This window comes from Rhinopithecus bieti, unplaced genomic scaffold (genome assembly GCF_001698545.2).
Source record: "Rhinopithecus bieti isolate Rb0 unplaced genomic scaffold, ASM169854v2 scaffold_35609, whole genome shotgun sequence".
Classification (NCBI taxonomy): Eukaryota; Metazoa; Chordata; class Mammalia; order Primates; family Cercopithecidae; genus Rhinopithecus; species Rhinopithecus bieti.
In genome coordinates, this window is record NW_016815004.1 from 595,363 (window position 1) to 619,683 (window position 24,321).

General features: G+C 37.7%; 1 protein-coding gene across 2 annotated transcripts in view; it reads left to right on the forward strand.

Moving 5' to 3' along the window:
- HIBCH (3-hydroxyisobutyryl-CoA hydrolase) overlaps positions 1-24,321 on the forward strand; it is a 114,685-nt gene that overhangs the window by 59,361 nt on the left and 31,003 nt on the right. For both annotated transcript variants that reach the window (XM_017852919.1, XM_017852920.1), the window contains 5 exons: positions 930-1,008; positions 9,827-9,972; positions 12,401-12,487; positions 15,814-15,872; positions 17,233-17,314. In XM_017852919.1, the coding sequence (XP_017708408.1) occupies positions 930-1,008; positions 9,827-9,972; positions 12,401-12,487; positions 15,814-15,872; positions 17,233-17,314 (453 nt within the window). The remainder of the gene's footprint in view (positions 1-929; positions 1,009-9,826; positions 9,973-12,400; positions 12,488-15,813; positions 15,873-17,232; positions 17,315-24,321) is intronic.

Genomic DNA, 24,321 nt, shown 5'->3' on the forward strand with positions numbered 1-24,321 from the left:
TTTTTTTTTTTTTTTTGTCTCTACCGCATATAGTAACAACTTTTACTTGGCTATCATGTCATCTTTAACTCAAATGTCAGATGACCTTTAAACTTCACTGCCTGTCATTAGCTGACAACTGCGCACTGTGTTTTAGTTTAAATACCTAGGAGTAAGAACCTTGTCTAATTCACCCCTGCCCCTTTGTGCCCCAGGCCTCTGAATTCTGGTTAGTCTCCATTGGCTGCCCTTGGGTCCATTGCCCATCCCTAGTTCAGCCCCTCCTGGGGAAAGGAAGAAAAAGTCTCTGGGCAGAGCAGATTCCCTTAGAGAAAAAACAGTGATTGAGCAGGCAGTGGCCTTCTCTAGTATGTCTTCTTATCTTAGAAGTTTTATGATTAATTGAAATTGTAAAAGCTTAAAATTTTGGAGGAATGGCATGAAGCCCCCATGGCTAGTGGAATGAGTGCGGGAAGAGTGATGGGAGATAAAGTCAAAGAGTTAGGCTAGGCCAGGTAATGTAGAGCCTTGCAGGCCATGGAATAGAGTGTGAATTTTATGTATGTATAGTTGTATATATTATTATATATAAAATATGTATCAGATAAGTAGATACATTTGTTCAAATATAAGAAATACATAGGGAAAAAAATCTGTGGGTTACTTACCAAATTGATAATAGCTATGTGTCTCTGTGGAGGAAGAGAATGACCAGACTAGGATGGGAGTGTGGTCAGACTTCATGTGTAAATGTTTAATAAAGGGGAATATAGTCATGTGCTGTTCGTGGAATTCAAAGTTAATTGAAGGAGGTGGGGACAACCTATCCCCTGAAGCAAGTTCCTGTGGAGTATAAAGATAATTTACTTGCTTTGTAATGTTTGTGCATTTGTTTGCTTTTTAACAATATTTTTAATCCCCTCCTTTCTTTTTTTGCCTTTTTTCTCTAGGGAGTTGGTCTCTCAGTCCATGGGCAATTTCGAGTGGCTACAGAAAAGTGTCTTTTTGCTATGCCAGAAACAGCAATAGGTAAACAACCAGAATTTTTTTAATAATTACTTTTAGCATCATCATCTTTTGATACGTTTCAGAGTTTACTGTTGTTGAAGGAATTGAGGAATCTTGTGTGAGATACAACAATGAAAGGATTTTAAAAAAGAAATGGGAAGATAATTAGAAGTCAGTATTAGCTCAATAATTGTATCTGAAAACACAAAACTGAGAACATTAAAGGAGACATTAACATACTATAAATAAAACATTAACACTATAGATAAAATATCATTAAGGGAATATATTTTTGCCTTTAGATCTGTGCAGTTTTCAGTTGTGATCAAAACTCTCATATGATACTTTTGAGTTAATTTTTGTATATGGTGAGGGGTATGGATCATCTGTATAAGTCAAAGTTTATTTCGTATATGGAAATACAATCATTCCAGTACCAACTGTTGAAAGAGTATTGTTTTGCCACTGAATTGTCTGTGTAGCTTTGTTATAGTTGTCTGTAGATGTCAATCATGGTGTTAACACCATGTTGTCTTGGTTAGTGTTGCTTTATAGTAAGTCTTAAAACCAGGTGGTGATAATGTTCCACCTTTGTTCTTTGTATCTCACCAAGTTGCTTTGGCTGTATAGGTTCTTTATATTTCCATATGAATTTTAGAGTTACTTGTCAATTTCAACAAAAAAGACTGCAGATGAATTTAGAGAGAATTGACATCTTAACACTATCGAGTCTTTTCAGACCTGTGATCAAGATATATTTCTCCATATATGTAAGTGGTCTTTAACTTCTCTGAGCATGGATTTTTAGTTTTCAGTTTATAGATCTTATCTTTTGTCATATCTATCCATAAGTATTTCATATTAATGATATTTTTGAAAAAAACTTTCAGTTCTAATTGTTAGTTACCAGTCTATAGAAATAGTTGATTTTTTTATTTACCTTTATCATGCAGACTTATTAAACTCACTTACTAGTTTTAGTTGCTTTAGAATTGAATAGAATTTTATTCTACTGTACTGGAATTCCTAAAGAGACAATTATGTCATTTACAAGTAAGAGCAGTTTTACTTTTTCCTTTCTAATCTGGATACCTTTTATTTCTTTCTCTTGCCCTATTGCGTAGAATAGAACTTCCAATACAGTGTTGAATATAAGTGGTGAGAGTGGACATTTTTTCCTTGTTTCTGATTTTAGGGGAAAGCATTTAATCTTTTACCAATTAAGTTAGATATTAAGGTATATATTTTTCATTTAAGATCAGGAACAAGACAGTGATTCCTGCTCTCATTGTTTCTATTCAATACTGTATTGAAAGTCCTTGCCAGAGCAATTATGCAAGAGAAGGAAATAAAAGGCATCCAAACAGGAAAAGCAGAGGTGAAACTGTCGCTGCTGATGACATGCTTTTATATATATGTAGAAAACTGTAACAGCTCCAACAAAAAACTCTTTGAACTAATAAATAAATACAGTAAAGCTGTAGGATATAGAATCAACACATAAAAATCAGCATTTCTATACACTAACAGCAAACTATTTGAAAATAAGAAAACAATTTCATTTACAAAACATCAAAATAATAAAATACTTAGAAATAAATGTAACCAAGGAGGTAAAATCTGTATGGCAAAACCCCATCTCTACAAAAATAACAAAAAGTAGCTGGGTGTGGTGACGTGCGCCTGTGGTCCCAGCTGCTCAGGAGGTGGAGGTAAAAGGATGGTTTGAGCCCTGGAAGCAGAGGCTGCAGTGAGCTGAGATCACGCCATTGCACTGTAGCCTGGGCAATACAGCCAGACCATGTCAGACACATACACACACACAGACACACACACACAGACACACACACACACCTGTATACTGAAAACTACAAAACTTTGATGAGAAAAATTGAAGACGCAAATAAATAAAAAGATATATTCCATGTTCATGGATTGGAAGAATATTTTAAAAATGTTCATACTGCCCAAAGTGATCTACAGATTCAGTGTAATCCCTATCAAAATCCCAATGTCAGTCTTCAAAAAAATAGAAAAAAAATTCTAAAATTCATATGGAACCAAAAAAGACTGCAGATAGCTAAGGTAATCTTGAGCAGAAAGAACAAAGCTAGAGACTTTGTACTGACTTCAAACACTATTGCAAAGCTTTAGTGATCAAAATAGCATAGTACTGGAATAAAGATGGGTACATAGACCACTGGAAAAGAATAGCAAGCTCAGAGACAAATCCATATATTTGCAGTCAAGTGATTTTTAAGAAAGATGCGAAGAATACATAATGGTGAAAGGACAGTTTCTTCAATAAATGATGTCAGAAAAACTGGATATCCATGTGCAGAAAAATGAAATTAGACCCATACCTATACTATATTTAATAAAAAACTCAAATGGATTAAAGATGTAGTCATACAACCTGAAACTGCAAAACCACTAGAAGAAAACATATGGGAAAATGATATGACATTAATCTGGGCAATAGTTTTTTGCTTTGACCCCAAAAGCTCAGGCAACAAAAACAAAAATACACAATTTCCTTTGATTCCATCCAACATCCAGTCTACACTGATGCAAGGGGTGGCTCCCAAGGCCTGTGCACAGACAAGTAGAATTACATCATGTAAAATGCTTCTAGAAGCACAGCAAAGAAAACAGCAGAGTGAAGAGGCAACGTCTTCCAATCTCTGCTTGTTGCCTAGTTCCCAAGTCACTTCTACATTTTTCAGTTATCTTTTTAGCAATACCCTACTTCTCTGGTACCAGTTTTCTGTATTAGTCCATTCTCACATTGCTATAGAGAGCTACCTGAGACTGGGTAATTTATAAAGAAAAGAGGTTTAATTGGCTCACGGTTCCACAGGCTGTACAGGAAGCATGATTGGGGAGGTCTCCAGAAGCTTACAGTCATGACCAAAGATGAAGGGGAAGCAAGTGCATCTTCACGTGTCTGGCAGGAGAGTGAAGGGGGAAGTACTGCACACTTTAAAACAACCAGATATCATGAGAACTCACTATTATGAGAACAACAAGGGGGACATCTGCCCCATGACCCAATCACCTTCCACCAGGCCCCTCATCCAACACTGGGGATTACAATTCAACATGAGATTTGAGTGGGGACGCAGAGCCAAACCGTATCAGGGCCTTTCAAGTAATTTGTCAATTTGTTAGCCTAAAGTTATTCATAATTGCTTTTTTGTATATATCTCCTGAAGTTCATGTGTTGGAAACTTAATTCCCAACTCAGCAGTGTTGAGAGTTGGGACCACTAAGAGGTGAGTGGGTCATGAGGGCTCTTCCAGTTTTTGCAGTTTGGTTCCTGATACAGGGATGACTTCAGCCCCCTTTCCTCCTGCTCTCTTGTCCTATCTCACCCTTGCCTTTTGCCATGGGATGATGCACCAAGAAGGCCCTCGTGTGATGTTGGCACCATGATATTGGACTTCCCAGCCTCCAGAACTGTGACAAATAATTTTTTTTTTCTAAATTACCCCAGTGTGTGGTATTCTGTCATAGCAACACAAAATGGACTAAGACAATAATATTCCCTTATTATCTTTTTAATATCTGTAGACTCCGTAGAGATTTCTGGCTCTCTTATTCTTAATATTGGTCATTGTGTCTTCTCTTTTTTTCCCTGATCAGTCTAGTTAGAGGTTTATTAATTTTATTGATCTTAAAAAAACAGATTTTTGTTTTCATTTATTTTTTATTTTGCTGCTTTCTGCTCCAGTATTCATTCCTCCTTTTTTTCTGCTTATTTTAGATTTTGTTTGGTCTTCTTTCATTTCCTCAGGTGAAACCTGAGTTCACTTGTATGAAATGTGGGTATGGAATTCGATTCTACTCTGGTTTTTAATTTCAGTAATTTAAAGATGTTACTACACTGTCTTCTCATTTAATTTCCTACAAAAAGTCTTTTCTTTGTTTTGTTCCTGTGTCTTTTTATTTTCTCTGGCTGCTCTTAACATTTTCTCTTGATCACATGTTTCAGGCCATTTGGTTATGATGTGCTTTGGTGTTCTTCGCATTTCTAATGCTTATGGTTGTTGAGCTACTTAGCTTTATAATTTCTGTCAAATTTGGAAAAATTTTTGCCATTATTTCTACAAATACTTTTCTTCCACCCATTCCCTTTTCAGGAATTCTGGTCATACTTCTGTAAGGCTCACTTATGCTTTGTTCATTAAAAAAATTTTTTTTCTCTCTTTCATTTTAGATAGTTTCTGTTCCTGTGTCCTTAAATTCATTAATCTTTTCTTCTACAAGATCTAATCTGCCCTTAATCTCATCCAGGTATTTTTCAGCTTATACATTCATTTCAGTTTTCATCTCTAGAAGTATGATTTGGTTCTTTTTTAAAAAAGAAAATCTTCTGTGTCTCTAACTTCTTGGATATATAGGTTATGTTTGTGTTAACTGTGTTAATGTTTTTTTCTGCTAGTTTTTATATTTATGTCAGTTCTCTTTTTTTAAATCACCTCTTTATGGTTAGTATTTTCCTGCCTCTTTAGATAGCTCGTAATTTTTTATCAAATTATAGATACTGTAAACTTCATTGGGTGCTGGATATTTTTGTATTCTTTTAAGTATTTTTGAGATTTCTTCTGAGATGAATTTAAATTCCTGGGGAACATCTTAATATTTTCAAGTGTTATAAGATTTATTATTAATATTTTTTTGCAGGATTGGAGCAATGCTTCAACTAGGGCTAATTATTTCCCACTACTGAGGCAAGATCTTTCTTTGTGTTCTGCGCAGTGCCCCATGACATCAATCATGAGTTTTTCTAGTCCAGATGGTGGGGAACATGCTGTTTTTAGTCCTGTCGTGGGTTCTCAGTACTGTTCTCTGTAATCATTTTCTGTGATTCTTTCCTTAGTCTCATGTAGTGGTATGGTGAGGCGTTGTGTCCTCACCCAGATCTCATCTTGAATTGTAATCCCCATAATCCCACGTGTCCAGGGAGAGATGTCGTAGGAGGTGATTGGATCATGGAGGCAGTTTCTCCCTTGCTGTTCTCATGGTAGTGAGTTCTTACGAGAGCTGATGGTTTTATAAGGGATTCTTCCCCCTTTGCTCCTCACCCTTTTCACTCCTGCTGCCATGTGAGAAGATCCAAGCTTGCTTTGCCTTCTGCTATGATTGTAAGTTTCCTGAGACCTCCTTAGCCATGTGAAACTATGAGTCGATTAAACCTCTTTCCTTTACCAATTACCCAGTCTTGGGCATGTGAAAACTGACTAATCATGTTTCTTCACACACACACACACACACACACACACACACACACACACACACACACACAGAGTCCATTCCTAAGCTAAGTACTTAAAAGAGACACCCTGCAGATCTCCAGAGCTTTTTCTCTGCAGCTCTCTCTGCTCTGTTACTCTGTTCTGGGAATTCTAGCTGTCTTGGTTTCCCTAGACTCTTAGCTTCATCTTCTCAAATGAGGGACTATACTGGGCCTGGGAACTCACTCAAGGCATGAAGTTGGAGCTGTTCTAGGGTTTACCTTGCTTGTTTTCTGATATTCAGAGACCACTTTTCTTTATTGCTTGATGTTCAGTGTGTTGAAAACACTATTAATCCATATATTGTGTTTGTTTTTATAGTTGTTTTGGGTAGGGGGATAAGTCTGGTTCCTGTTACTCTATCATGTCCAAAGTGTAAGTCTCCCAGATAGCTACTTTAAATTGGATGATTAAAGATGCTCTCAGAGGAGTTGTCCTTTAAGCTGAGATTTGAATGACAAGAGTCAGCTGCATGAAGAACTGAGAGAAGAATATTGTGGCATTGAGAAAAGTTAGCTCAAGACCCTTAGGTAAGAATGAACTTGGCCTGTTAAAGGAACCAAATGGAGGCAATCTGTGTCTGAATCGAGGGCAGGAGTGATGTAACATGCTCTCAAAAGGATACATGGGGGCCTCTGGTGAGGAGTTAAGGTTTAAACCTAAATATGGAAATTTGTGGAAGAGTATAAAACAGGCAATGACATAATCTAGTTTGTATTTTAGTACCATGATTCTGGCTGCTTTGAGGATAATGGATTGTAGGGGTTGCAGAGTAGAAGCAGTGAGATTGGATAATAGGTTATTACATTAGTCTAGAGCTATATTGTCCAATACTGTATAGCCACTAGTCACAAGTGGCTTTTAAAATTTCAATATAAATTAATTAAACTTAAAGAAAACAAATTCAGTTCCTCAGTCACACCAGCCATATTCCAGGTATTTAATAGCTACATATGGCTAGTGACTATCTTATTGGACAGCAGAAATTGTAGATTTCGTCATTGTAGAAAGTTCTGTTGGACAGCATAGTCTGGAGAGATTTTGGCTTTGGAGTAGTGTGGAGGTATAGAGTTGAATAGAGTGAATAGATTTGAAACATGTTTTGGGCTTAACTGACTTGCTGGTATGATGAATCAGGAGTAACTCCAAGGTATTTAGCTTGTTCTACTTGATGGGTGAGGCTGATTAGGGAAGGAGCAGGTAGTTGGAGGTTTGTGAATCAATAGTTGTACTTTTGCCATGTTAAATGTGAGATACTTATTATCCATGTGTTCTGTTTAGGTGGCAGATTTAAGAGTTCGGTATTCAAGGGAAAATACATGACTGATTTCATAGTATATTATGCTTCTAGGGCCGCATAACAACATACCACAAACTTGGTGGCTTAAACAGCTGAAATTTTTTTTCTCACAGTTCTGGAGACTAAAAGGCTAAGATCAAGGTATCAGCAGATGGTTCTCTTGACCCCTCTCTCCATGGCTTATAAACTGCTGCCTTCTTGCTCTGTCCTCATATGGCCTTTTCTCTGTTCACATGCATCCCTGGTATTTCTTCCTCCTCTTACAAGGACACCAGTCCTGTTGGATTAGGACCCCACCCTTATGACCTCACTTAACCTTAATTACCTCTTCAAAGGCCCTGCTTCCATATACAGTTACATCAGGGTTAGGGCTTCAACATAGGACTTTTTAAAGGGACACAATGCAGTCCATAGCAGGGAGTAATCAGCGTATAGATGCTATCTAAAGTCATAGGAGTTAAGGGAAATGTGTATGTAGGAAAGAAGAGATAGCCTAATATGGAGCTTAGGCGCAGTGAGCAAGAGGTCAAGCAGAGGAGGTGGTGTCAGTGAGGGAGACTGAAAAGAAGCAGAATTGGGGCAAGGGGGAAAAAAAGAGAGAATGTGGTACCCTGGAAGAGAAGAACGTGTTGTCAGGATGGAGCGTTTTTCCACTTGGGCAGCATGCTGCTAAGGCTGTGGGGCAGGAAAGAGTGTAGAATGTTAGGGAACTGAAAGAAGACCAGAGTGGCTGGAGTATAGGGAGTGAGTAGTAAGGGATGTAGTGGAAAAACTGGTAAGGGGCCTTGAAGACTTTGATAAAGGTGTTTGTTTTAATCCAGAAGAAATAGGCAGCCATGGGAGGGTTTTAAGCAGTGGAATGCAAGACTCTAGTAAGGATTTGTGTTTTAAAAAGATCAAATTTGGCTATTGTGTGGAGAACAGTTTAGAGGGGAAATCAATAAGATGTGATCACTGATGGGGATTAAGGGGATGGTGTGAGAAGGTGTCAAGGCTGGATGGTTGCATCCTTTATTGAGGTAGGTGATGCTGGAGGAAGATTGTGGGAATGGCACGGGGAGGTTATGAGTTTAACTTGAGACCTAGCTAGTTTGAGGTACTAAGAGATATTTCTGTTTACAGGAGCATGATGCTTTTTCTTTTAAGTCTAGAACCTTTTTGTAAAGTAGAACTGGAGAGAATTTTAGTGTTTGCATTTTTATCCCAACATAATTAAAGGAAACTTCAGAACAGATACATAAATTATAAAACCAGAGGGTCACAGTTGTTTAAGATCTTAAACACCCAAAGGAATATGCCGGTAACTACTTGTATATATATGCTATTTTCTTTATTTTATTATTATTATTATATTTTATTTGACATGGAGTCTTGCTCTGTTGCCCAGGCTGGAGTGCAGTGGCGTGATCTCGGATCACTGCAACCTCTGCCTCCCGGGTTCAAGCGATTCTCCTGCCTCAGCCTCCCCAGTAGGTGGGATTACAGGCATGTGCCACCATGCCTGGCTAATTTTTGTAATTTTAGTAGAGACGGGGTTTCACCGTGTTGGCCAGGCAGGTCTCGAACTCCTGACCTCAGGTGATCTGCCCTTCTCGGCCTCCCGGCCTCCTAAAGTGCTGGGATTACAGGCGTGAGCCACGGTACCTGGCCTTATATGCTATTTTCAGTTGTTGCCAGTAGAGAATTTTAAAATACTGGTGGTTAAGAAAAAGGTAAATGCAAATGATTTTATTAGGTATAAACCTGTTCATTTAGTAGGACTCGTGGTTATTGCATCAGTATTTAAACATCTTGAATATTAGATAATTGACTAAGTTTGGGAAATGATTTAAATGGTAATAATTTTGCTATAATAGGCCGTAGATTATATATTTTTTTCCTATGCTGATTTGGAAATAGTTTTTTGAAATTTTTACCTATTTTGGAGATTCTTCAAAAGTAAATGAGTGGTGAGAAAATTTAGGTAACATATACTTCTAATATACAAAACATTGTGTCGTCAAATACTTTACTGACTTCTATAGAAATGAGACATGAGGGTTTTGAAAAATACCCAAGTTAAGTTAGCATAGTTTATAGCAAGTCTTTTGTGATATTGATTGCACTGTATAGTACTTAGTTTAATAATATTTGTAATGTATATTCAAGCTCCAGAGATGGTTGTGTGATCTACAGCAAAGAGGTTATATTTATCTTTTTCATTTGAATCACGATTATCTCTTTTTGTTACATTTAATTACAGGACTGTTCCCCGATGTGGGTGGAGGTTATTTCTTGCCACGACTTCAAGGAAAACTTGGTTACTTCCTTGCATTAACAGGATTCAGACTAAAAGGAAGAGATGTGTACAGAGCAGGAATTGCTACACACTTTGTAGATTCTGAAAAGGTACTTTTTCGGATGTTTGCATTTTGTATTGTTGGAATAACAAGACAAAATAGTGCGTGGGAAGGTACAGTGGGTGGTTGAGATCCACAGACATTTGGTGAAATCGTGGTGTGAATCCTGGACCTGTTAGTTTATAGCTGTGTTACCTTGGAGAAAGTGCATAAGCTCTCTAATTCTGTTTCCTCATATGCAAACTGGAAATAATGATACCTGGATTCAGGGTTGGTGCCTTCAGTGAGTATTTTTAAGTGAACAATTAGAGTCTTTTAAATAAAAAGTCATACCTACCTTAAGAAAATCTAATATGTACAAATCTAAATTTATATATAAAAAGATAGCCTTTATTTGAAGACATTTTGAAGGCTTCTTTTGGGTTATGAGTTTCCCTATGCATTGAAAGTAATTGCATTTGACTTTTCTGAAATACATCTGTTACAAGGAACACATGTTACTTATCTTTGCTTTTTAAAAAAAAAAACAGCGTGGCCAATTTTCTCAGCACAGGATAACATAGTGGAAAAGAATATGTAAATAGTCTGAGTTTAAATCTTAACTGGAACTTAGCCTCTTTTGCCCCCCATTTTCCCATCTGCAGAATAGAGATGACGGTATTACATAGTCGTTGAAACTCCTTGTGTTACATGTGACAGAAGACCCAATTCAAGGTAGTTTTGCCTCAGAATTCCCAGCAAGAGACTTAGGATGTATTTTGCTTCACCTGGCTTAGTTCTCTCTGACTGAACTGGCTTATCTCATTCCTGAACCATATGAGTAGGTACAATATACCTTCTGGCCTATCCTAGGTAGTGCATGCTCTATCCTTGGATCTGTGGAGTAAAGTCAGCTTCCAAGGAAGCACATAGTCATCAGATGAATAGTTGATCTGAAGGGAAGGGTGTTTTAGGATATGGGAAGGAAAGCTATAAAAATTAAATTAGAAAATTTATGTTACATGCCTAGCCCAGTAACTGACGTATAGTAAACACTCCAAATTTAATTATTATTAATACTTTTAATGCAGTTTTATATTTTTAGAGGTGACCAGATTTTTCATTGAGAGTCCCTTTTTTTTCACAAAGGATGGCCCTTTTTATCCTTATATCTGTAACATTCTTCTGTTTTGGGTAAGGATGCCAGAGATTATACTGACAGTTGGACTATCATGTGAGTCCCCCCAAGGACGTTTTAAAAATGATGAAGATTTATTCTCACACGTCCTCTTTGGCCATTGAAGTAAAACAGCTGGATAGTATAAAAATGTACTGTTTGGTCACTAATAGAATTATCTTCACAAACTTTATAAATTGGCTGTGGAAATTTTTATGTTGATAAGCTTTGGTCTTGTTTCTTACACTGTTACAGATTCTGTAAAATGTATGAAGCATACAAAATTGAAGGTTGTCTCTGTACACTGTTATGAAGGCCTTCTGTCATGTTTGGCCGAAGATTCAGATCTTTGTGTTGTGGGGATCTTCAGTCACATTGAGTAGTCTCATGCTTCCCTTGAGCTATAACAGGAAGCAAACATGGGCATGCGATTATCCTGTCTGAAAGGGACACCCTTAATTACAGTGGAATTTAGTTTAGGATAAGAGAGAGCTGATGCATAACCCCTTTCTTTGTCAGTGTGTTCAATACTAGTATCTGCAATGAGTAGACAGACATCCTCAGGGCCTGTAGAGGATATGAAAAAGAGGAATATACTTTGGGGATGCAATTAGAAGTGGGTACAAAAGATCAATAAACATCTCTCTCATCTGGCAGAGGTAAAGTGGTAAGTGTAAAAACAATACAAAGAAAATACTCAAAGAATTGAAAGGAGGAAGAGCTTACCTGTAAGAAAGGACTAGAAGCCTTTTCATAAAGGTTGCAAGACAGCCGGCCTTAAGGTGAGTATTATCAGGAAAAGGTATTGTCAGGTAAAGGAAACTTTTAATGAAATCACAGGGGCAATAAAGCGTTAACTATGTTTTGGGAACAGTAAAAAGTCCTATTTGGCTCAGTGTAGGGTAGATTAAGTGAGGGATTAGATGGAGAAATAAGTGAAGCTGCATTATAGTGTTGTGCGTTGACTGTGATAACCACTAATCATTTGTGGCAATTTTGGTTAAAATTAATTAAAAATAAAATAAAATTTATGATGTAGGTCTTTGGTTCCAAGTACTCAATAGACTGAGAGAAACAAAGATAAATGTCTCTATTTCTCCTCCTTAATTTCTTCCATCTTTTTTAATTCCTTTGAAGGCTATATTTGCTGTGTGGGAATACCTGTTCATTCAACTTAAGTCAAAATTTCTTTCAGTGATTCACCTGAAGAGAGAGCATCATAATTTAAAGTCAAGAATTCTAAAAAAGAAGATGAGATTTTATAAAACTTTCTGTTTCTATTGGATCTCAGATCTTTCCTTTTTTTCCCCCTCCCCTTTAGTTGGCCATGTTAGAGGAAGATTTGTTAGCCTTGAAATCTCCTTCAAAAGAAAATATTGCATCTGTCTTAGAAAATTACCATACAGAGGTAATCTTGTTAATATTCTAACCTCAGGTTTTAATTCATGGAGAGGGGAAGTGATTTAAAAACTGGCAATTGGTGAATATTATAGTTTGTAAATATAAATAAATGTACTAAGGATTTATTTAAAGCATGGTGGAAGAATCAGTGCTTCACAGTTGTTAGTATAGCCAGCTAATAAGATGACTTCTTTCCTGTGCAGCTGCATAGCTGTCTTCCCACTGCTGGTTAGCTTCAGTGCATAGCCTTGTGATCAATCTTTGCAAAGGTTTTGGCATTTCTGTAAAAGGTGTTCAATGTTAACACTATTTGTGGAGCTGCAAACTCTTGACATTTATGTATATTTAATAAAGTATATTGCGGCATGTATTTTTAATTCCTTACTTACGTTGTCTGACTTAAATTTTCTTGTAAGAGCCAAGAATCTTTAAAAACATTCTATAACTTCTAGTTAAACGTGATTGAATACATGCTGCCTCCTAAAACACCATTCAAAATTGTAATAAGTGAAGAAAAAAGGCACAAACCCACAAAGACAAGTAGAACAGAAGAGGAGACAGTGGCAGACATGAGATGTTAGTATTTTGGAAGCTTGAAATCAGCAGGATGAGTGCTGCTAACTTAAACCAAAGAACTCTGAAGGCCAGTAAGAAGTCAGCTGATTCTTGCTGTAGACCCTTTAAAAGGGACCAAGTCCCTCTGAAGACTAGGGTGTAGAATGGGGCAGAAAAACAGGAGGATTTACTCTTAAGTTTTTTTTTTTTTTTTTGAAACAATCTAGCTCTGTCACCCAGGCTGGAGCGTAGTGGCGCAATCTCGGCTCATGGCAACCTCCGCCTTCCAGATTCAAGTGATTCTCATGCCTCAGCCTCCTGAGTAGCTAGGATTACAGGCGTGCGCCACCATGCCCAGCTAATTTTTATATTTCAGTAGAGACAGGGTGTCACCATGTTGGCCAGGCTGGTTTTGAACTTGTGACCTCAAATGATCCACCCCCCCTTGGCTTCCCAAAGTGCTGGGATTACAGGCATGAGCACTGGGCTGGGCCCCTCCACAAGTCTTCTTGTACAACTAAGAGTAGCTATCTTTCAGTAGCCTGGCAGAAGAGTAGAGACTTACTCCTTAGAGAAACCAAATCAGGCAGGTCTAGCTGACAGTAGAGACTGGCGAAGTACTGTACTGAAGAGAGGTGAGACATACTGAATTGGAAGACCTCTGTCCCTTTTCCCTAGTTGGCTTGCAGAACCGCTGCATCCCACCCCACTCCTAAGTGATACATTGGAAGAAAAAAAACCCCATAGACATTGAAATTAATGGATCCCTTAACACATCTTGCCTGATCATCTTACAGTGTATCATACAATTGAGAATCCCATAACTGCAATTGACATTAGACACAAAGCTTCCTAATTTTAGTGCTTTGCATAGAAAAACAAATATTCCTAGGCCAAAACAAACAACAAAGGCACTGGAAGGAAACAGTTAATGCAAGAAGAAGGAAACTTAAAAAGACAAACACCAATCTATAACTGTTATCTTGAGATAAGACCTCAGATAATCTGAATTTGGTTCCACACCATGGCAATAAAACTAGTCACGTGAATGTTTTGGTTTTCCAGCAGTCATAAAAACTTTTACACTGTACTGTAGTGTGTTGAGTATGCATCATTTCTAAACACAGGTACATATCTTACTAATTTATAATTATAAAATAATTTGGCTAAAAATACTAATGATCATCTGAGTTTTCAGTGAGTCATAATTGTTTTGCTGCTGGAGGGCCTTGCCTAGATGTTGATGGCTACTGGCTGACCTTGGTACTGGTTATGCCTGTAAAATTTTTAAAATGATAACAAAAGTGGGAAATAAAAAACCCAGAACAGATGAAAATCCTTGGTTGAGGAAAACTCTAACAGAAAAGGATAATGAAATAGAAAGGGAGAGAATGGAAAACTAGAGGTATTATTCCAAGAGGTCCAAAATCTAATTATTAGGAATTCATAATAGAGAAGATAGAGGGGAGGAAATATTTAGAGAAATAGTACCAAAATAATTACCCAGAACTGAAGAACATGAGTACAGATTGGCGGGGCCACCAAGTACTTGGTGGAGAGAATATGAATACAGAGCGCATGAGGATTTCACTTGTTTTTATCAGAGCATTTGATAGTCTCCTGCTGTTGAATTGAGTAAACATGGGATGAATTATGGTTTGTGGAGGTTGACAGGCTTATCAAAGAGTTCTACTAAATGTATAGGAGTTAGTTTGTGGGGAAGTCATCTTAGACTTATTCAGTATTTTTCGCAAGTGATTTGGAGACATTTTGATCAAGTTGATTTAGAACTAAGAAAATAAATTAGGAAAAGAATATGGATGAAAAAACAACCCTTAGAGTTTAGAGTGATCTGCTCAGTAGTAGCAATGTGAAATTTAAAAAAGATAAGTGCAAATCTTGTGTTTTAACCCAAAGTACTAAATTCATTAAGTACAGAGTAGAAGAAACAGGCTACATGGCACAGGTTAAAAAAAAAAAAAGTCTTATATAATTGGAGCTTAGTGTGAATCAGTTGCAATCATAGGCCTGTCTCAACACTAACTCAAGAGTTAGTCCAGTTAAGAAAAGTATATCCAAAGCAATCAAGGGCCTGCAGAACCCTCTTGTACTTTGCTACCATCCAGCCACACCTGCAGCTAAGATAAGTGTCCTGTACTTGGAAGAATGACCTTGATAAACTGGAACTTGACCATAAGAAGGACCTGGATCATGAGGGGACACAAAATTGTGTCATGTGAGAAGTGGTTAAGGTGAAAGAGATTAACTAGAACTATAAACATGGTAGCATTGGGTTTTGTTCCAGAATTAACAACAGAAACCTAATTATTCAGTTGTTCCAGCATTTGTGAGCTCCTTCTGGAGAGGTGCTGTTTTCTCTCCCTGAAGGTCAGAGCTGTAGGCATACCAGGCATATGGTGGGAATTTCTGACTAGGATGGAAATTTGGGCAGGTTGACCTTTCAGGTGCCTTACAATCCTTAAATTCACAGATATATTTTAGTGATAATGTATTAAATGTAATAGTGGTTACATATATTTATACATGTAAATAATAATACTAAAACATTTTTGCTGTTGATACTTTTAAGAGCTAGTCTAGAGTTCTACGTGCTGTCTGAATTTTGATCATACAGTGGTAGTTATTCATGATACAGTTAGATGTAATTTGACTGAAAGTGACAAGTGACAATCTTTCACAAAGGTATCATTAAATATGAATTTTTAAGGATTAAAAAATTGTGTTCAAAGTTATTAAAAAATTTTTCTTTTCAAACAGTCTAAGATTGATCGAGACAAGTCTTTTATGCTTGAGGAACACATGGACAAAATAAACAGGTACCTAAAAAGAGATATCAGTTATATATTCCTTTGGAAAGACTATGTTAAAATGAATTTGCTAACATTGTAATTACCATTTTAATTACACTGTGTTTGTTAGTGCACTGAATTCTGAGATCAGATAGTATAGAGTTTTCTTTCCTTCCTTTCCTTTCCTTTTTTCTCTTTTTTCTTTTCCTTCTCTTTTCTTTCTTTCCTTTCTTTTCTTTTTCTTTTCCTTTTTCTTTTTTCTCTTCTCTTCTCTTCTCTTCTCTTCTCTTCTCTTCTCTTCTCTTCTCTTTTCTCTCCCCTCCCCTCCCCTCCCCTCCCCTCTCTCTCTTGTCCTGTCCTGTCCTGTCCTGTCGCTCTGTCCCCTGGCTGGAGTGCAGTGGTACAATCTCTGCTCACTGCAACCTCCGCCTTCCGGGTTCAAGCAATTCTTATGCCTCAACTTCCTGAATAGCTGGGACTACAGGCATCTGCTACCATGCCTGGCTAACTTTTGTATTTTCAGTAGAGACGGGGTTTTGCCATGTTGACCAGGCTGGTCTCCAACTCCTGATCTAAGGTGATTCGTCCTCCTCGACTTCTCAAAAGTGCTGGGATTGCAGGCGTGATGCCTGGCCAGCATAGGGCTTTTTTTCACTTACCTTTGAAAGTAGCTTCTTTCCCTCTCTTTCTGGGTGAAATAAATTCATTATATTTAAGTCATCTACCATGAGAATTCATCTTAGTACAAAATACTTTTTTTTTTTTTAAAGTGGGGAAAGAGCAGCTAGAAAATAATAATTGAATTAACTTTTATTTTGTAAATTCATCTTCTCTGAAGATCTTAACAAGCTGAACAGCAAAAGATTTTGTGCAGTGATTTGAATTTGTATTTGTGCAAAATATCTTTTAAGTGGGGAAGAGAAGCTAGAAAATAATAATTGAATTAACTTTTACCTTTTTAAATTCATCTTCTCTGAAAGTCTTGACAAGCCGCTCAGCAAAAAAGGTTTTGTGCAGTGATTTGAGAGATTGACAGACTGGCTTTGGGAAACAAGAGGAGGAAAAGTATTAGAGAATAAGACAACCATCTCTACAATTTAGAAGCATCGATGTTTCATTGTTGAATTATCTCTTTACATGGAAATATAATAGATGCAAAAATGCAAAAGAAAAAATAAAATTTAGATTTTATTTTGTTAGTGAAGGTAGACTGCAAATGCTACCCAGGGAAGCAGTGCTCTCTTTCTTTTTACGTCCTATTAAAGAGGTTAGACAATTCTTCATTATTGACCTAGAGGTGGGGGAAAGCCTATGTTCAGATTCATCAGTATGTTAGAAACAGGAAATCACTTACACATTGGTGAAGTCACATTTCGTTTTTTTATAGTTGTTTTTCAGCCAATACCGTGGAAGAAATTATTGAAAACTTAAAGCAAGATGGTTCATCTTTTGCCCTGGAGCAATTGAAGGTAATATTGGAATCCTTTCTGCCCTGACTGAACACAGTGAAGTCCGGTGACAGGGAAGCCTCTCTAAGGGGGTATTCGTGCTCCATTGGTGGTGACATAGCCCACACATTGTGTGTTCTTTTTTCCCAAATTTAGGTGAGCTTCAGAAATCAATTCCACTAACCTTGACCTAAATCCAAGTGCCATGTCTACCTGCTGGTCGTTGAGGGCAAAGCCGATCTAGTTTTATCTCCTTTGAATGTAACAGAGGACTTTAGTAAGCATGCTTCATTTCCAAATAGTTCTCCTTGTCCTGTGGAGGAAGGTTTTTAGGGACACTTTAATTAGAAGGGCTGAGTCACTGGAGAATAGTCACCTTATGATACATTGCAATTGTGACATCGATCTATAAATTCTACTTAATATGGTCTTTCTAAACAGGAAGTTTAATTAAAAGTGATGTTTTAAACAAGTGAGAGACTCCATCTCTTGCCATAGCTGAGTCTTATGTAGTGTTTCTGTGTTAGGTACACTTTGATCTTTTTGACACATAACTCAACTGTTAGCAGAAGAGCCATTTTTGTATAAATGTGTACATACTAGGTATTGACATTCATGGACCTCTAGTATGATTATGAAACTTGGAATATTTCAGATTTCTAGACAAAGGAAAGAAAAGGTATGTTTCCTTTTACTTAAAAGGTGTTTTAGCTTGTCTTCATCTGATTGCATTTTCATATATATATATAAAATTACTTTAAGCTCTACATCATGATTCCATAATGTTTTTCTGTTTATAGATGTAATCATAGCATTTCAGTTGTCAAGAAACATATTGAGAAAAAATTTTAATAGTCTTACCTGTAAAGGTGAAAATATTTCCTCCATTGTCACTGTATTTTTTTGTTTGTTTTCCTTTTTTTGAGACAGAATCTTGCCCTGTTGCCCAGGCTGGAGGACAGTGGTGCAATCACAACTCACTGCAGCCTCAGCCTCCCAGGCTCAAGCAATCCTCACACCTCAGCCTCCTGAGTAGCTGGGACTATGGGTGTGTGCCACCACGCCTGGCTAATTTTTTGTATTTTTTTGTAGAGACAAGGTTTCACCATATTGGCCAAGCTGGTCTCGACCTCCTGGGCTCAAGTGGTTCACCCACCTCTGCTTCCCAGAGTGCTGGGATTACAGGCGTGAGCCACCACACCGGGCCTTTTACTGTATTCTTAGGGGGGAAATCCAAAATTAATTTGTCCCATGGGATCTTATACAGTATTAGAATTTTATTAAACTTTCAAGGATAGGCATAAATTAGAGCAGGTAGACCAGCCATTTATTTCCCTAACTCACAAAAGTAGATTGTTATTGTTAACAACTTCCAGGAATGTTTGCATAGATAGGCATTTTGTAATTCAAGGAATCGGACTTTAAGTTGGTGTATTAGGGTTCTCTGTAGGGAAAGAACTAATGGCAGATATGTATATAAAGGGGAGTTTATTAAGTATTAACCTGCATGATCACAAGGTCCCACAGTAGGCTGTCTACAAACTTGAGGAGCAAGGAAGACCAGTCTGAGTCTCAAAACTGAAGAACTTGGGGTCTGATATTCAAGGGCAGGAAGCATCCAGCATGGGAGAAAGATATAGGCTGGGAGGCTAGGCCAGTCTCTCCTTTTCACATTTTTCTGCCTGCTTTATATTCTCTGGCAGCTGATTAGTTTGTGCCCATCAGATTAAGGGTGGATCTGCCTTGTCCAGCCCACTGATTCAAATGTTAATCTCTTTTGGCAACACCCTCAGAGACACACTCAGGATCGATACTTTGTATCCTTCAATCCAGTCAGGTTGACACTCGGTGTTCACCATCACAAGTCCACCCCTTGTCAACTTGAACCCATACACATCTCCTGAGGCTTCTAATAAAGACAATAGTAAGGTCATAATTATGCCTAACATAATGCAACTATCCTTTGTACAACCAGAAACGCACCAATTCCCAACCCAAATACTATTACATAAAGTTAGCAGTACTTAAATGCCAATATGAAGTCAGTAAATCTTTGTCACGTGATAAAGGAAAAGGAAATAAAGATATTTTCTTAGTACAAGTATATACATGCACAAACATGTTTTTAGCAAAAGATGGAGGAAACACTCATGACAATTATAGTCTCCATTTCTGCAGCTGATCACATGGTCATAACTAGTATTGATGACTACCTCCTTCTACTACCCATTCTGTATTCACTTTGTCTGCAGCAAGCACCTCACATCAACAAAAAGGACACCCATACAAAAAAACCCCATTCAGAAGCCATCAGCATCAAAGATCAAAGGTAAATAAACACACGAAGATGAGGAAAAGCCAGTGCAACAATGCTGAAAATTCCAAAAACCGTAATGACTCTTCTCTTCCAAATGATTACAATTCCTCTCCAGCAAGGGCACAAAACTGGATGGAAATGAGTTTGATGAATTGACAGAAGTAGGCTTCAGAAGGTGTGTAATAACAAACTCCTCTGAGCTGAAGGAGCTTGGTCTAACCCAATGCAAGGAAGCTAAGAACTTTGATAAAAGGTTACAGGAACTGCTAACTAGAATAACCTGTTTAGAGAAGAACATAAATCTTGAAGAACAAGTATCAATAATCGAATCAATCAAGCAGAAGAAAGGATATCAGAGATTGAAGATCAACTTAAATAAAATGTGAAGACAAGATTAGAGAAAAAAGAATGAAAAGGAGTGAACAAAGCCTCCAAGAAATATGGGACTATGTGAAAAGACCAGACCTACGATTGATTGGTGTACCTGAAAATGACAGGAGAATGGAGACAAGTTGGAAAACACACTTCAGGATATTGTGCAGGAGAACTTCCCCAATCTTAGCAAGACAAGCCAACATTCAAATTCAGGAAATACAGAGAACACCACAAAGATACTCCTTGAGAAGAGCCATGCCAAGACACATAATCTTCAGATTCTTCAAGGTTGAAATGAAGGAAAAAATGTTAAGGGCAACCAGAGAGAAAGGTAGGGTTACCTACAAAGGAAAGCCCATCAGACTAACAGCAGATTCCTGTGCAGAAACCTTACAATCAGAAGAGAGGGGGGGCCAATATTCAATATTCTTGAAGAAAAGAATTTTCAACCCAGAATTTCATATCCAGCCAAACTAAGCTTCATAAGTGAAGGAGAAAGGAAATCCTTTCCAGACAAGCAGATGCTGAGGGATTTTGTCACTACCAGGCCTGCACTGCAATAGCTCCTGAAGGAAGCACTAAATATGGAAAGGAAAAACTGGTACCAGCCACTGCAAAAACATACCAAATTATAAAGACCACCAACACTATGAAGAAACTGCATCAACTAATGGGCAAAATAACCCACTAGCATCATGATGACATGATCAAATTCACACATAATAATATTAACCTTAAATGTAAATGGGCTAAATGCACCAATTAAAAGACACAAACTAGCAAATTGGATGAAGAGTCAAGACCCATCAGTGTGCTGTATTCAAGTGACCCATCTCACATGCAGAGACACATATAGGTTCAAAATAAAGGGATGGAGGAATATTTACCAAGCAAATGGAAAGCAAAAAAGCAGAGGTTGCAATCCTAGTCTCTGATAAAATAGACTTTAAACCAAAAGCAATAAAAAAAGACAAAGGCATTACATAATGGTAAAGGGATCAATGTAACAAGAAGAGCTAACTATCCTAAATATAGATGCATCAATACAGGAGCACCCAGATTCATAAAGCAAGTTTTTAGAGACCTACAAAGAGACTTAGACTCCCAGAGAATAATACTGGGAGACTTTAACCACCCTACTTTCAATATTAGATCAATGAGACAGAAAATTAACAATGATATTCAGGACTTGAACTCAGTTCTGGACCAAGTGGACCTAATAGACAACTATAGAACTCTCTACCCCAAGTCAACATAATATACATTATTTTCAGTACCACATAGCACTTATTCTAAAATCAACTATATAATTGGAAGTAAAACACTCCTCAGCAAATGCGAAAGAACGGAAATCATAACAAACAGTCTCTCAGACCACAGTGCAATCAAATTAGAACTCAGGATTAAGAAACTCACTCAGAACCACAAAATACATGGAAAGTGAACAACCTACTCCTGAATGACTACTGGGTATATAACGAAATTAAGGCAGAAATAAATTATTTGAAACCATTGAGAACAAAGACACAATGTACCAGAATCACAACACAGCTAAAGCAGTGTTTAGAGGGAAGTTTATAGCACTAAATACCCACATCAGAAAGTGGAAAAGATCTAAAATCGACACCCTTACATCACAGTTAAAAGAACTAGAGAAACAAGAGCAAACAAATTCAAAAACTAGCAGAAGACAGGAAATAACTAAGCAGAACTGAAGGAGATAGAGACACAAAAAAACCCTTCAAATAATCAATCCAGGAGCTGGATTTTGAAAAGATAAACAAAATAGACCACTAGCCAGGCTAATAAGAGAGAAGACTCAAATAGACATGATAAAAAAAATGATAAAGGGGATATCACCACTGATCCCACAGAAATACAAACGACCATCAGAGAATGCTGTAAACACCTCTCCACAGATGAACTAGAAAATCTAGAAGATATGGATAAATTCCTGGACACATACACCTTCCCAGGACTAAACCAGGAAGAAGTCGAATCCCTAAATAGACCAATAGCAAGTTCTGAAATTGAGGCAGTAATTAATGGCCTACTAACCAAAAAAAGCTCAGGACTAGACAGATTCACAGCTGAATTCTGCCAGAGGTACAAAGAGGAGCTGGTGCCATTCCTTCTGAAAATATTCCAAACAATACAAAAAGGGGGACTTCTTCCTAACTCATTTTATGAGGCCAGCATCATCCTGATACCAAAACCTGGCAGAGACACAAGGGTAAAAAAAATATTTCAAGGCCGGGTGCGGTGGCTCATGCCTGTAATCCCAGCACTTCAGGAAGCTGAGGCGGGCAGATCACCTGAGGTCCGGAGTTCGAGACCAGCCTGACTAACATGGAAAAGCCCCATTTCTACTAAAAATACAAAATTAGCTGGGCGTGGTGGCACATGCCTGTAATCCCAGCTACTCGGGAGGCTGAGGCAGGAGAATTGCTTGAACCTGGGAGGCAGACGTTGTGGTGAGCCGAGATTGCCCCATTGCACTCCATCCAGCCTAGGCGACAAGGCAAAACTCTGTCTTGAAAAAATATATATATATGTATATATATAAAAATAGGCCAATATCCCTGATAAACATCAATGTGAAAACATTCAATAAAATACTGTCAAACATAATCCAGGGTCACATCAGAAAGCTTATCCACCACCAATCAAGTCGGCTTCATCCCTGGGATGCAAAGCTGGTTCAACATAAGCAAATCAATAAATGTAATCCATCACATAAACAAAACCAGTGACAAAAACCGCATGATTACAATAGATGCAGAAAAGGCGTTCAATAAAATTGACCCCTTCGTGTTAAAAACAATGAATAAACTAGGTATTATGGAACATATCTCAAAAAATAAGAGCTGTTTATGACAAACCCATAGCCAGTATCATACTGAATGGGCAAAAGCTGGCAGCATTCCCTTTGAAAACCGGCACAAGACCAGAATGCCCTCTCTCACCACTCCTACTCAGCATAGTATTGGAAGTTCTGGCCAGGGCAATCAGGCAAGAGAAAGAAAGAAAGGGTATTCAAATAGGAAGAGAGGAAGTCAAATTGTCCCTGTCTGCAGATGATATGATTGTATATTTAGAAAACCTCATTGTGTCAGCCCCAAAACTCCTTAAGCTGATAAGTTCAACAGAGTCTCAGGATACAAAATCAATGTGCAAAAATCACAAGCATTCCTATATACCAATAATAGCCAAATCATGAGTGAACTTCCATTCACAATTGCTACAAAGAAAATAAAATAGGAATACAAGACGTGAAGGCTGGGCACGGTGGCTCACACTTGTAATCCCAGCACTTTGAGGGGTGAGATGGGCAGATCACCTGAGGTCAGGAGTTCAAGACCAGCCTGGCCAACATGGTGAAACCTTGTCTCTATTAAAAATACAAAAAGTTAGCTGGGTGTGGTGGCTCATGCTTATAATCCCAGCTACTCAAGAGGTTGAGGCAGGAGAATCACTTGAGCCCGGGAGGTGGAGGTTGCAGTGACCTGAGACTGTACCATTGCATTCCAGCTTGGGCAGAGGAGGGAAACTCTGTCTAAAAAACAAAACAAAAGCAAAAACAAAAAAGGAGAACTGCAAATCACTACTCAAGGAAGTAAGAGAGGACACAAATGGATAAACATTCTATGCTTATGGATAGGAAGAATCAATATCATGAAAATGTCCATACTGCCCAAAGTAATGTTTAGATTCAGTGCTATTCCCATTAAGCTACCATTGACTTTCTTCACAGATCTAGAAAAAATTACTTTAAATTTCATATGGAATCAAAATAGAGTCCGTATACTGAAGAGAATCCTAAGCAAAAAGGACAAAGTTGGAGGCATGCTACCTGACTTCAAACTATACTACAAGGCTAGAGTAACCAAAACAGCATGGTATAGTGGTACGAACACATATAAATAGACCAATGGAACAGAACAGAGACCTCAGAAATAACACCACACACCTACAACCATCTGATCTTCAACAAACCTGACAAAAACAAGCAGTGGGGAAAGGATTCCATATTTAATAAATGTTGTTGGGAAAATTGGCTAGCCATATGCAGAAAACTGAAATTGGACCCCTTCCTTACACTTTATACAAAAATTAATTCAAGATGGATTAAAGACCTAAACATAAGACCTAAAACCATAAAAACTCTAGAAGAGAACCTAGGCAATACCATTCAGAACATAGTCATGGGCAAAGACTTAATGACTAAACCACCAAAAACAATTGCAACAAAAACCAAAATTGAGAAATAGGATCTAATTAAATTGAAGAGCTCTGTGCAGCAAAAGAAACACTCATCAGAGTGAACAGGCAACTC